This window comes from Fomitiporia mediterranea, assembly GCF_000271605.1.
Source record: "Fomitiporia mediterranea MF3/22 unplaced genomic scaffold FOMMEscaffold_5, whole genome shotgun sequence".
NCBI classification, from domain to species: Eukaryota; Fungi; Basidiomycota; class Agaricomycetes; order Hymenochaetales; family Hymenochaetaceae; genus Fomitiporia; species Fomitiporia mediterranea.
In genome coordinates this window covers 3,258,263-3,271,292 of record NW_006760390.1, presented here as the reverse complement: position 1 = coordinate 3,271,292, position 13,030 = coordinate 3,258,263, and the positions used below count along the sequence as shown (strand labels likewise).

The 13,030-nt window shown below is 46.9% G+C and overlaps 4 protein-coding genes across 4 annotated transcripts; 1 reads left to right on the top strand and 3 right to left on the bottom strand.

Moving 5' to 3' along the window:
• Positions 1–398: 398 nt before the first annotated feature.
• Positions 399–1,820, bottom strand: FOMMEDRAFT_155659 (uncharacterized protein; the record flags this gene model as incomplete). The annotated part of the gene is made up of 1 exon (XM_007266055.1): positions 399–1,820. The coding sequence occupies one exon, from the start codon at positions 1,818–1,820 to the stop codon at positions 399–401; it is 1,422 nt and encodes a 473-aa protein (XP_007266117.1).
• Positions 1,821–2,739: 919 nt separating this feature from the next.
• FOMMEDRAFT_146417 (uncharacterized protein) lies at positions 2,740–4,176 on the bottom strand (the record flags this gene model as incomplete). Its single annotated transcript, XM_007266054.1, has 1 exon — positions 2,740–4,176. The coding sequence occupies one exon, from the start codon at positions 4,174–4,176 to the stop codon at positions 2,740–2,742; it is 1,437 nt and encodes a 478-aa protein (XP_007266116.1).
• A 514-nt stretch (positions 4,177–4,690) lies between these two features.
• On the bottom strand, positions 4,691–6,343 carry FOMMEDRAFT_82373 (S-adenosyl-L-methionine-dependent methyltransferase; the record flags this gene model as incomplete). Its single annotated transcript, XM_007266053.1, has 5 exons — positions 4,691–5,474; positions 5,521–5,585; positions 5,642–5,865; positions 5,918–5,987; positions 6,062–6,343. The coding sequence occupies 5 exons, from the start codon at positions 6,341–6,343 to the stop codon at positions 4,691–4,693; spliced, it is 1,425 nt and encodes a 474-aa protein (XP_007266115.1).
• A 547-nt stretch (positions 6,344–6,890) lies between these two features.
• FOMMEDRAFT_107268 (uncharacterized protein) lies at positions 6,891–12,893 on the top strand. The gene is made up of 6 exons (XM_007266052.1): positions 6,891–7,342; positions 7,404–8,350; positions 8,406–9,269; positions 9,324–12,330; positions 12,387–12,515; positions 12,567–12,893. The coding sequence occupies exons 1-6, from the start codon at positions 6,984–6,986 to the stop codon at positions 12,700–12,702; spliced, it is 5,442 nt and encodes a 1,813-aa protein (XP_007266114.1). The 5' UTR covers positions 6,891–6,983; the 3' UTR covers positions 12,703–12,893.
• Positions 12,894–13,030: the final 137 nt, after the last annotated feature.

Here is a 13,030-nt window from a genome sequence, read left to right as displayed (position 1 = left end):
GATCACTTTCTAAAAGTATGTAGATAGCTTTTTAGAACTTTCCTTTCTACTATTAAGTATTTATTTATTTGTATTAAAGATTCACACATAAATTTAGAGAGAGTTTTATAATTGCTTCTGAAATCTTTCAGTCTAAATAATATAATAATAATAAGTGTGTATAGACTTATAGCATTTTACTAGTTTATTAGAATTTGAAAAGCTGCTGTAAGAAGTTGCTTGAGTGTTTATACTCTGCAAAATCAACCTTGTGTTGACTCAGAAGTACAGTCAAAACACATAACATGTTATTCATCCCACTACTGTAATACACATTTCTACATTATCAGAAATGTATCTAATCATCTCTAAATTGTACACAGTAGACAACAATACAACGTCCAATTAGCCTTGCAGACTTAATCAGGGAGTGAAGCTGTAAGATCCTGCAAGTCCTTCGGATGAGGAGGCTCACGACCCGTACTTTCAACACAAATATTCCTCTGGAAAGAGTCCTCCATGATTCTTTTGTTATACAAACAACTGCCGCACTCAACTGGCAGGCAATTCCACCCTGTATCTTCACCAGCATACACCCAGATATAACTCAAGGTGTTCAAATAATTGTGCCGCCATTCGACCATGGCACAAAGGGCACCTATGAAGGCAAGATGGGGTGCTGATCTGCGTTCAGATGATTCATCATAATGAACGCCATTCCAACGGCTGACGTCTCCGTGTTCGTTATTGATTTGGTCTCCGATTCCCAGTTCTTCCTCGTGCTCGGACTCATCTTCCATATTCTCCATCTCGTCCCAGCTTTCGCTTCTGTCATCACCAGGATCGTTAACGTCGATAAGGTAAATTTTCCTTAGAGAAGGGCATACAATAGAATGTGACTTTGGGCCGTTATGTTTATCTGGTATGAGCATCCGAAAGAACTTTGGTCTCAATCGACCAAGATGGATACGGAATTCCTCGAGTGTAGTCAGCAGTTTCAAAGCCGGTACAAGGATGTCATCGTGTACAAAGTATCCTGCCACGTCCAAGACCGTTAAGGGAGGGAGTGCATTCCGAATGAAGCTCAAGAAGATTTGCCTTCCATTATAGTCATCCGTGTCGAAATTGTAAGCAAAGTACTTCAAGGAAGGCAGGTCCAACGTGCGAACAGGCGATGTTTCTTCCATGCGTAATGCTCCCGAATGTGACGAGTTTTCGTCTTCATGGAAGCTAAGGTTGCTACAGATCGAAAGATCTAGGAACGCAAGCTTCCGGGACGAGGAAAGGTCGATACATGACTTTACCAACTGTCTGACAACAGCTAGATTATGGTTCAAGGACAGCGATACCAGAGCTGGCATGTGAGTGCAATATACTCCTGGGAAGTCTGAAGACACCTTGACGTAACTCCACCAAAAATCGACGTCGCGCCAGCGGTGCTGCTCCGAAAGCAGTGTCGTGATTATGTACTCAAAAGCGCTATGTTCGCCCTCCTGTCCTCTTTTCTGACCAAGAGTGCAATGGATCGTAAAATTCAGCGGACGTCCGCGTGTCCTCTCGAGCCACTCAGTAACGATTTCTAGCGCCTGTCCGCTCCAGTCATTCTCATAGCGGCTGATGTAACGTATGTAGAGATGCGACCACAAGTCCCCACATGCAAGGGATACTCCACGCCAATGTCGGCACACGTGCGAGATGTAGAGTGGTGTCGAGATGGAACGGTTCTGTTTCTTCTCCCAACGAATAGGGTTCACCTCGTCCCTCCGCATCTCATCCCTGGCAGGGAGGGAAAACAGAAATGTTTTGCAAAGAATCTCCTCCGGTAGCTCGTGTATGTGCATCTTGTCTTCTTGCAACAGGATTGTACTGCTCCAAAGGGGATCATTGAATATCAGGGAGCGTGCAGAATGCGTATGGTAAATGCTGTAACGTACAGACTATATCAGGTTTGACAGTACAGCAGTGCTTTACAGCTCTTCGAGCATCCGTGAGTCGTCCACAATAAATGGCAGATGTTAAACAACGGACTACCTTGACTGGATAAACGTGCAAGTCAACTGTCAAACTACTTGCGTGACACAAATGCTTTTGAAAATTTGTCACCTATTTTAAAATGTAATTCGCATTGCTTTATTCGAAAGACAACGTGTTATTTTTGTAAGTACTCGCCTTATGAACTTTTAATTGTAATAATTCCGTCGAAGAACTCTTTGTGACATTGTTTATGTACATGATCAGGATTCAGCAGCTGAATTTCAGTTTTTGGTCTCATTGCTAAAGAGGATTTGCTAAGAAGAGTTGATCTACCTTCCAAAGAAGGTAATAGATGTAAATCACTTCCAGTCCAGTAGGGATGAGTTTCTGCCCGTAGATTATACCAGATTTCTTTTGGACTTTCTTCTGTTTGCTGAAGGCAAAAGGAAATAATGTAAATTGTTGCAACATGTTCACTTCTAGAGTGGCACCGTCTTTGAGTTTGCATCTCTGTATCCGTGATTCACACATTAACCGTGAAGGCGATTTGTTTTCATATTCTTAAAAAAAAAGAACTTAGATTGAACAATGTCAAAACGAAGAATCAGACATGATCCCTTGCATATTAATACTGCTTAATACTGTGTCGAGGTTTGATCAAAGTATGCACACGATTGCTCATATTTTGACTTCATACGCGACTCTTCATCTCAGAAAACTATTTAATGATCTCTACAACATACGAGAAGGCCTGATAACACGACTTGTCTACATAGCCCTGCAAGTTTAGTTAGGGAGCGAGGTTGCGATCCTTCTCAAATGACTCGGATGCGGAGGCTCAATACCGGCACTCTCAACGCAAAGATACCCTCTGAACGACTCTGCTATGATTTTATCATGGCACAGGAAACTTCCATATTCGGTCAACAAGTGATGCCAACTGCCACCGTCATAGACCCATATGTGACCCAAGGTATTCAGGAACTTTTGCCGCCATTCCGCCATAACACAAAAGGCGCCTACGAACTCGGCATCGAATGGTCCATCTTGGCTTTCATTCCCATGATCAATGACTTCGTTCTCGTTTCTGTTTTCGACCACGATTTCCATTGCCTCCCCCTGCTCGGTTTCGTCTACCACCTCCATGTCTTCTCCATCTTCGGATTCATCCACTTCCACTTCTTCTACGCCATCCACCCATCGTATCCTATAATGAGGCATGTTTACATTGAGGAGGTAGAGTTTCCTGAGAGAAGGGCATATTGTAGAATTTGGGCTATGGCTGTCATGCGTACCCGGGATAAGCTTCTGAAAGAACTCCGTCTTCACATGCCATTTCTGGATACGGAGTTCTTCAAGTGCGGGTAACAGTCTCAGAGCTGGTACAAGAGTATTTGGGTGTGCAGCGGCTGAAGTGACGTCTAGGACCGTTAAGGGAGGGAGGGAATTGCGAATGAATCCCGTGAAGATCAGTTTTCCATCTTCGCGTTTACCGCCATAGTAAGAAAGCCATTTCAAGGCGGGCAGATCCAACGTACGGACGGGCGGCATTTCTTCCAATTTTTTTTCTAGTGTTTCTTCCGTGATTTCCATCTCTGAATCCGATGATTCTAGTAGGTGTTCATTGAAGCTCAGGTCGACGCCCTGAACATCCAGAAACGCAAGCTTTTTAGACCCCGAAACGTTGATGTATGGGTAGTTCAATCTTCTGTAACGCCCAATTATATGAGCGTCGAACGATAGCGATACCAGAGCGGGCATCTCGTCGCAGCTTATTACACGAAGTGAAGCGACTTCGACGCCATTCCAGTAAAAATCAACGTCCTGCCAACGGCCCTGTACTTCAAGTAGCTCCGTAATGATGTACTCGAATACTTGATGTTCATCATCCTCCGCGTCCATAAGTTCGCAATGGATCGTAAAGTTCAGTGGCTGGCCGAGTGTCCTGTCGAGCCACGTGGTGAAGATAAATCGCGCTCTCTGACTCGCTTCCCTCTTCCAACATTTACTGCAGCTGACGTAGTCGATGCAAAGATGCGTCCATAAGTCTCCGAACGCAAGAGCCACTTCGCGCCAATGTCGGCATACGTGCGAGATGTAGAGTGGTGCCCGAACAGAATGAATGGGTTTCACCTCCTCCCTCAGCATTTCATCCCTGGCAGGAAGGGAATAAAGAAATATTTTGCGGAGTATTTCCACTGGTAGATCGCGTATAGTTTTCATCTTGTCTAGTTAGTGCTGGTTAGAGCGTTTATCCGGGGACGGATTATTGAGGGGTGTTAGGGGATGAGCAGAAGTCGGAAGGCAGTGACGCGTCTTAGGTACAGAAATGCCCGAGTTTTATACAGACACCCTTCAATGCGTGGCCGACGAGGTTGACCATACTGAGAGGCAGGGCCACGCTTGTTTACTGGGGCCGTGGCACACTTCGCCTATTCGAAAGCCACGATGTGGATGAGATTGTTGTTTTTCCGAGTGGTTGAGACAAAACTTCCTCAAAGGGAAACTGGCCACAAGTATATCTCGATTTTCGCTTATACACAGTTGCTGTACGCATATTTGGTCGCAGTTACCTTGTGTTTGTCACTCGCTTGATATGATGATGGCGCCAAAGATAAAGGGGTTTGTGCCTGTTTACTTTGCCCATATGAACATTGAATGGAAATGAAAACTGGAACTGGAACGAATTAACGAACATTAAGCAGTTTAAACAAAGAAAGGCTCACAATTTTTTTTTCTAGATTAACCGCAAGACTGCGACTGACTCTACATGAGCAGTTTGCGGGAAAAGATCAAATCCACGAACGCTCTCCAACACATACTTCCCCGTTTTCTCACCCTTCTCCACCTCAGCTGCGCTCTTTCTCAACAAGATGCCTACATCCCTAGCTTGAGTATGTACGTTGCAGCTAACGTAAACAACCGTCGTGCTCCTGAAGGCTAACAATTGGTCGAGGAAATTCTCATCACAGCCTTTGCGCGGTGGGTCGATGATCACTGCGGTCGAGGAAGGCGGGAAATCTGGTACGGAGGCGAAGATGTGCGCAGCATCACCAGTGCGGAACGTCACTCGTCCAGCGGGGAGCTTGTTTAGTTTCGCATTGTGGGTTGCAGCGGCGATGGATTCTGAGGAGAGCTCGATGCCTGCGATGGTCTCGAAGTACGGCGAGAGCATTATTGAGAAGAGGCCTGCGCCGCAGTATGCGTCAACGAGATGAGTTGGTGCCGTTCGTGCAGGTGTCGTCGTATCTTCCGTATTATCGTTGTGCTTTTCGCTAGACGGGAATATAGCGGCTCGGACATATTCAACGAGAGAGACGAGGACGGAGTTGTTATTCTGGAAGAAAGAGCTGGCATTGTACTCAAAGAGCATATCGCCAACCTTCTCGCGGACCTTTCCTCGATGATCCGTAATGCATATGTGTTCTTCTGGTTCAGAGGGTTTTTCTGAACTTTCAGGAGGGATAGGAAGGGAGTCGCGCAAAAGGAGACTGACGCCCTTTTTATAGGTGTGCAGCTTCCTGTTCAACATGAGTATATGCAGCAAGGGAGAAACAGGAAACTCACTCCAGGATACCAGTCCGCAATGGACCTAATGCACTGTTGATTACGGGAGTAGCAATAGGGCATTCCTAAGAATAATATCCCTTTAATGACAAATATTAAACATTGGTTGACATCGACCAACCTCAATATCCAAAACTTCCCGCGTCCCGACCTTGTTGAATCCGATGGGAACTGTCTTTCCCTCAGGGAAAGGTTCTGGAGCGGCTTCAGCTTCGGCTTTTTGCTTTTTGCTACGAGCCCTTTTCACAGGCGCATCGAAGTGAGGTGTGATTTTCGTCCGATATCCATATTGGAGTGGCGAAGGTGCAGTTGGAAGGATGACTGGAACGGACGAAGATGGTAAACCTAACGAAGACATGAATGTCGTATCTATAAATAAACTGTTGCTTTTCTTTACCTGAGAATGTCTCGTACGCTCGAGCAACAACGTCCCGTTTCAAGTCAAGCTGAGTTTCGTAAGAAAGCATCTGATGAAATTTACTGTCAGAAACGCACATCGAGCTCAGAGGTTTAATTCCCCATAATTCGGGAAGAGACTTACTTGATATTGGCATCCACCACATTTTTCAAAATACCTGCAGCGAACTCGGTTCATGTCGCGCATAGACGTATTGGGTTGCACAACACCCAAGAAGTCAGCGAAGGAGTGCAACCTTGCATTTCGATAAATTCGGGCACGGATTTTCTCCCCAGGCAGTGCGAAGGGGACAATTACTACCCAAGGAGGTCTTGGAGAAGGTGCAATGGCCAGACCCTCGCCTTTTGAGAATAAAGTCGGCTTGTTATTCCATATTGAATGGTTGCCAACGAAATTACTTACCATTAGATGAAAGGCGGTTTATTTCGAGTTCTATCTCTTCACGAAATCCAAACGGTGACTCAAGGTCCTTTTCTTCGTTGATTGCAGCATCCACCGCATCCTGATCGAGGAGAGAAATGATTTCATGCCAGTATACGTCGTCATGCGAGCACGGTTCGATATTGACCAGTTTCTTCTTGTGTCTCTTTGCGCCTTTAGTCTGTTTCTTTTGTGATTTTGGTGTCGCTTCGTTTACAAGCCTTTCATCGTTCCCATTCAAGGATGGCGGTGAACAAAGTTGTGTTTGCGAATGAGAACGACGCTTTTTGTCAATTGTCGGCGTAGTCAAAGAGGGACTGGGATCCCTTTTCTCTCCAATCTTTGGACTAGCCATCGTGCATGAGTAGTAGGGATAGCGTAGAAAAAGAGCTCGCGAGCGTCGAGATACACGGAGGGCAAGGAACATAAATTATTGAAATTACGAGTCAGCGTTGATCATCATCAACTCGCCTGCCTGCTGGACGCGTCTACTTGGTGCTCCGTCATCCGAGCCACAACACAGCGCAGACAACGACGACCACGATCACACCTCACCATATTTATGTCTGTTTTTTCATCTCTTAGCCCTTTGCCACGACGAAGACTATCCTGAGCTGTCCACGACATGTCACGCCTCTCTTCTATCTTCTCAACTCTCGGTGGCAGTTCGATGAGCTCCCAGAGCAGGACTACCGACGGCCTCACGAGGCTACGCTTCACTCTGGAAACCCTACCTGGCTCAAAGAAGTATATCTTCACCCCGGGAACTCGCTCTGAGATCCTACAGGAACTCTACGAGACATTCTGGGGTCCCCACGGAAACTTATTCTTGCCCAACGCAATCTCGTATCTTCCCGTCCAGCTTCTCTTGAGCGAGGTTCAGACAAGGTATGGTTTCCATGGTGCTGGTGGAGATCCTCCAATAGTTCCAGGGAGATCGTGTGGGCATATATTCACAAAGGGTGAAAGCTGCTATCGCTGCAAGTGAGTGTTTCATCGGCTCAATCTGGTCTCGTACCTATTAATGCTCATGTACGTCCGATAGGGATTGTGCCCTAGATGATAGCTGTGTCATGTGTGCGCGTTGCTTCCATGCAACAAGACATGAAAACCACAACGTTTCGTTTTACATCGCCCAGCAATCTGGAGGATGCTGTGACTGTGGTGATCAGGAGGCCTGGCGATATCCCATAGGGTGTCGGTACCACCCTCCATCTGCAGAAGAGGCACTCAGAGTACCTCCTCGTTCTCTTAATGCAGGAAGCAAATCCCAAGCGCTTCTCAACCGCCCGGCTGTTACACCTGAGCTCTGGGATTCGATGTCCAGAACAGTGGCATATGCCCTAGATTTCATTCTTGACACCTTGGATTATTCACCGGATGAAACGCTGCTACCTACAACAGAGGCAACACTCACAGAGCAAGTAACGGCAGACCCTTTGAAGAAGGATCTCTACGCTATAATAGTGTGGAATGACGACAAGCATTCCTTTGACGAAGTAACTCGACACCTGACAGACACTTGCGGTTGTTCAACCGAAGAGGCTGCTAATCACACGGCCAAAATTGATGATCACGGACGTGACATCGTAGAGATGAATACCTACAGCCCTAAGCTGTTGGATATTGCTCAGGCTATAGCTAGGATCGATTTGGGCGTTACGGTTAGGCGTGCATACGATACGTTTAGGGAACAGATCGCTGGTGTCCTTATTGAATGGTTATTGGATCTAACCAAATGTCGCTTACTGTCGGACACGATGGTTATTCGAGAGGTCATCGCAGCGGAATTCTTCAGTCCAAGGCGTAAGGACCTACATTGTTTGCTGCAGCATGCGGATTGTGCCAAGGTTCTACAAGAAATCGATGACCCGTCAAGACTAGACTGGATGTTCTTGTACCATACTAGGCTGTGGAAGAAGCCTCGTCTGAGTCTGAAAGAAATCTATGTTTCTATCCTGACTCTTAGTCACGAACACAAGATGTCCGTTGGTAAGTCGATCTGCTGCGTGTGCAATGTCATTACTAAAAAATTTTCCACCACAAGCTGTTCATTACGCGAATGTATATCACTGGATTATCGACTCATATCTTTTAGTCGACCGTGAAGCAGAGACGTCAATCAAATACTTCGCCCTTCAGTTATTTACGGTTCCATCCATCGCGGCGCACATCGTGCAAGACCACCAAATAATATCGCGACTTCTTGCCATCATAACCTCCTTCTTCACTAACCAGATACGGAACAAGCGCGTCCATTATCCCCCAGATAGTCGCGCCGAAATTGACGTCGATACGTTCCCCTTCAAATCAAAGCGATTCATGCCGGTATTCAGCGATTTGCGTTACATTGCCCACAATCAGAGCGTGCAACATCTCATCGCGCGTGATCTTGCGTATATTGAGCAATTTGCGAAGACGTGTAAACTTTTCATGTGCATAAACCCGAACAAACGTGCGGTTTCGACACACGTCGAGTACGAGACGGACGCGTGGATCAGCGTTTTCAATGTCACTCTCAGCCTGTCCCGGGTCATCAAAGTGTATGGGGAAGCTTTCGCGTTGGCTTCATCTGCGCAATTAATTAAGGCGATTCACATTGTGGCGGACAACATTATGGACATTTGCAATGTGGTTGACCCTCGAATGGATGCTTCAAAGTTCAAGAAGATTAGCCATCACGCGGTGACTGTGGGCGACAAAGCAGCGATGACGATAGACTTCAATATCATGGACGGCTGGGTTAGCTTTCACCATTCATTACATTGGTTATTAGCAGAGCTATTCAAACATGTCAACTTGCTGAGTGATGAAGCATTGCAGCCGCACGGATACAAGAACCTACGAGATGTGTTCAGACGACACGTGCCTATGCACTTCATGCAGCTTCTTATTGATTACCCGCTTCGAGGCAAGTGGCTCTATTTCTTTGCTTGAATCATTGTATTGAATAGGATTGTCGTAGTTCTCGCGATGATTGCTCAGATTAGGACCGGCTTGTGGGTCCGCAATGGCTTTGTGATCCGGGGTCAGCTTCTTCACTACAGGGACTTCATGCTCCGAGAACTCTGCTACGACCAAGACCTGTTCATCTTACAGTCTGCTTTCGTACTATTAGAAGATCCCGACTTGGTGCTCATTAGTATCATTGATCGGTTCCAACTTGTGCCGTGGTTCAATGGATCCGTTAAAGACAACATCTACGAAGGTGCACCACTATTCAATATGGTTGAGGAAATTCTATACGTGATCGTCACCATCCTCAGCGAGAACGCAAGTGCCGGTCAAATGGATCTACGATCAGCTGTACGACGGGAAATTATCCACGCTCTAGCTGTTGGGCCATGTCCTTATACGGATCTTGTGAAGAGGGTAGCCGAGAGAATGGTGGACGATGTCTGCTTCGATCACGTCTTGCGGGAAGTGGCACACTTCCGGGCTCCTGAGTCAACGATGGATACCGGTATATACGAACTGAAAGATGAATGCTTCGACGAAGTCAACCCTTTCTTCTTCCACTACACGCGCAACAAGCGCGAGGAAGTCGAAAACATCTTGAAGACGAGGCTGAGGAAGAAGACTGGAGAAGCGGAACCTGTCATTGTCCCGAAGCCTAATGGAATAAACTCCGGACCATACCAGGTGCTATCGACGGTCTTTGACTCTCCAGTACTTCTACGCGTGATGTACTCCTGTATCGATAACCTTCTGCGGTATGCAGATGAATTTGAAAGGCCTGCGCCATCCTCGGAGGCAATTCTCGATCAGGCATTGCACCTTGTGATGCTAGCCATTGTGGAACGTGGTCCTCGATTTGCCCTAGTCGTTGAATCATGCAAACTCGAACCCGAGGATGACAAGGGGTTATTAGACGTGTTATGCACATTAGAGCATCATCCCGTGTATAAGGCGTATAAACCGCGTGTCGATTGGATTCTAAACCGGCTCGGAGAGTTGATTCCCTCCAAAGTTCAGGCAAAGCGTCGCGTTTTGGATAAATCGGGCGGACCGGCTGACCCGGAAGAAGCGAGAAAGCGCGCGGCGAAAGCGAGGCAGGCCGCAATTATGGAGAAGATGAAGGCACAGCAATCAAGCTTCGCTATGAACTTTGAAGAGGACTTTGAAGACAGCGAGGAAAAGCAGGACATGCATGAAGCGGACGAAAGTCATGTGTCTTTTGGCACCTGTTTAGTGTGTCAAGAGGACTTGAACAAGTCCAAAGGCTTTGGAGCTCTAGGTTTCATTCAACCAAGTCGGCTCCTTCGAAAACATCCCGATGGGCAGATTTCTCATGTTAACGAAGCGCTTACGGTACCAGAAAGCTTAGATCGTCCAGCACCATCGCGTATTGGTACACAATTTCCCCCCAAAGATGCGGAAGCAAGGGACGCTCAAAAACGAGCGAGTGGCCAGATGTTCGACGGTTTTCAGGCCCACTACACTAAATTCGGCCTTGTCGGCTCGACTTGCTCGCATATGATGCACCTGGATTGCTTCCAGGTGTACAATTCATCTATTAAACAGAGACACAGGGCACAAGGTCAACGCAACCATCCGGAAAATATCCACCGAAAGGAGTATCTGTGCCCTCTTTGTAAGAGCTTAGGGAATGTCGTTATCCCCGTGTTGCTCCCTTCCTCTCGCCCGCTTAATGCTATGCCTTTCAGCGATTGGGTGCGATCCGTAGGTATTACCATCTTGAAGTCAAGGCCCGATCCACAGTTGGATGCATTGCAGGCGAAGACAGGTACAGGAGAATTTGTCTTCTGGGCTGCTCAGGATCCTGGATATCTGCCTTATGCCAAAGCTGATCACGACGACCCCGAGTCACACAAAATGCTAGACACACTAATAGTTGTCGTTAAGAGTTTCTCACAGCAAACGAGGCATCTACGCGAAAGGCCGGAGCCTGAGCTTAGCGAACGTGGCGCGGGCCTGTACCTACCAGAAGACCTCGTTGGTTACACTATCAGCGTGACTGAGATCGCGCAACGAGGCATTGGGAATGCTGGATCACTCCTTGTTGACAGAGTTTCTGACCAGACGTATACGGCGATTCGTGGAATGGTCGCGGACCTCATGAGGCTTGCTGCACTTCATTTTAAACACCGAGCAGACGAAGGCCGTGATGCGATCAGGCAAGCCATTGTAAAGCGTCTTTTGCCCGAGTGGAGCCGTACTTCCTTAACTTCTTTACCATACCCCCTACTTCTACGAGAGCCACTGACTATCCTTGTGGAAACCGCGGCTGTGGCGCCTGAAATGTTACGACATGCACTCATACCGCTATATTACGCTTGCCTCGCCCGGTCGGTAATCGGGATGATATACGTTCTCAACAAGTGTCGTCCTACTAACGCCATTCCGCTTAATGGTCGCAAGTATGAGGCACTGTTCGGCGACCTGCGGATATTCTGCATGTCTGTTGTGCGCCAGTCACCTGTAATTGAGCACACCGCAGAGATAGTCTTCGATTCTTTCGGCGAGGGCCGTATGGAAAAGCTACTCTACACTTTCACTCTTCCATTCCTTCGTCGAGCCGCAATTTTATGTCGTGCTATGCTTCCCGGACAATTCCCGACGCCGAGTTATGATTCAGTTGACCGGGATGAGTATTCGCGACTTCTGCAGTTCCTTGGCATTCCACCACTTTCGGAACTTCCCATGCACGACACGCTCAAGACACTCCTTTTCGGCTGGTGTTCGCATTATGGCCAATCTCACGCGGCATCACAGCTCAACTGTGGTGTGTCTCTGGAGTTCTCTTCTATTTATCGCCTTGCAGAGTTGCCTCTTGTTTTGGACACGATGTTCGGAGAGGAAGAGAAACACATGGTGTGCAAGAGGTGTAAGACTGTCCCGGTTGATGCCGCGATCTGCCTTACGTGTGGCGCAATTTGCTGTATGCAGAGCCATTGCTGCAGAGAAGTCGACACAAAGGAACGCGGAGAATGCAATCTCCACACAAGGGAGTGAGTGACGTTGTAACCTAGTTGAATGAAGTTCATCAACTGATTTTTGTTTCTAGGTGTGGAGGAGCAATTGGAGTCTTCTTCCTTGTTAAGCGCTGTTCCCTCTTGTATCTCTATGCAGGCAATGGGTCATTCGTCCAGGCTCCCTACCTTGACACTCACGGTGAAATTGACATTTCGATGAGGTAAAATTAACTCTTCACATACTGTATGCGGTATGCTTACACATCAATTAGGCGAGGTCGCCGTCAATATTTGCACTACGCGCGATGGGAAGAAGTCCGAAAGACATGGCTCAACCATGGCATCCCGACACTTATCGCGCGAAAGTTAGAGAGTACGGTAGACAGCGGCGGATGGGAGACATTATAAAGCATTACCGCAGTACATCTGCATCTTTGATTATTACATGTGCTTTGTTTATACTCCGGAATGACCTAGACTTGTAGCAATATTGCCCTTCACGAATCGCTGACTGTCGAGCATCCCCTCTTTGTATTGCAATGTTTTTGTCGTTGTCCGATCATGTGCTATTATCAGAATGAACTTGTAATTTAGTTTTCTGCACAACCGCGTAAACAGTAAGCCAAGGCAGAATAATCGAGGACCAGTTCATCAACTTCGATTATATATTTCAACTGTACATAAAGGAGGGAAATAAAGGATAAAATCTATGAATTTATCTATAACCTGCGGGCAG

What these genes read in the sequence shown, in the direction of transcription:
- FOMMEDRAFT_107268 (XM_007266052.1), top strand. Translation starts at nt 6,984, where the DNA reads ATGTCACGCCTCTCTTCTATCTTCTCAACTCTCGGTGGCAGTTCGATG. An exon ending in TATTGATTACCCGCTTCGAG is followed by an intron (nt 9,270 to 9,323) that starts GCAAGTGGCTCT and finishes GGATTGTCGTAG; the next exon opens with TTCTCGCGATGATTGCTCAG. An exon ending in TGCAATCTCCACACAAGGGA is followed by an intron (nt 12,331 to 12,386) that starts GTGAGTGACGTT and finishes TTTTGTTTCTAG; the next exon opens with GTGTGGAGGAGCAATTGGAG.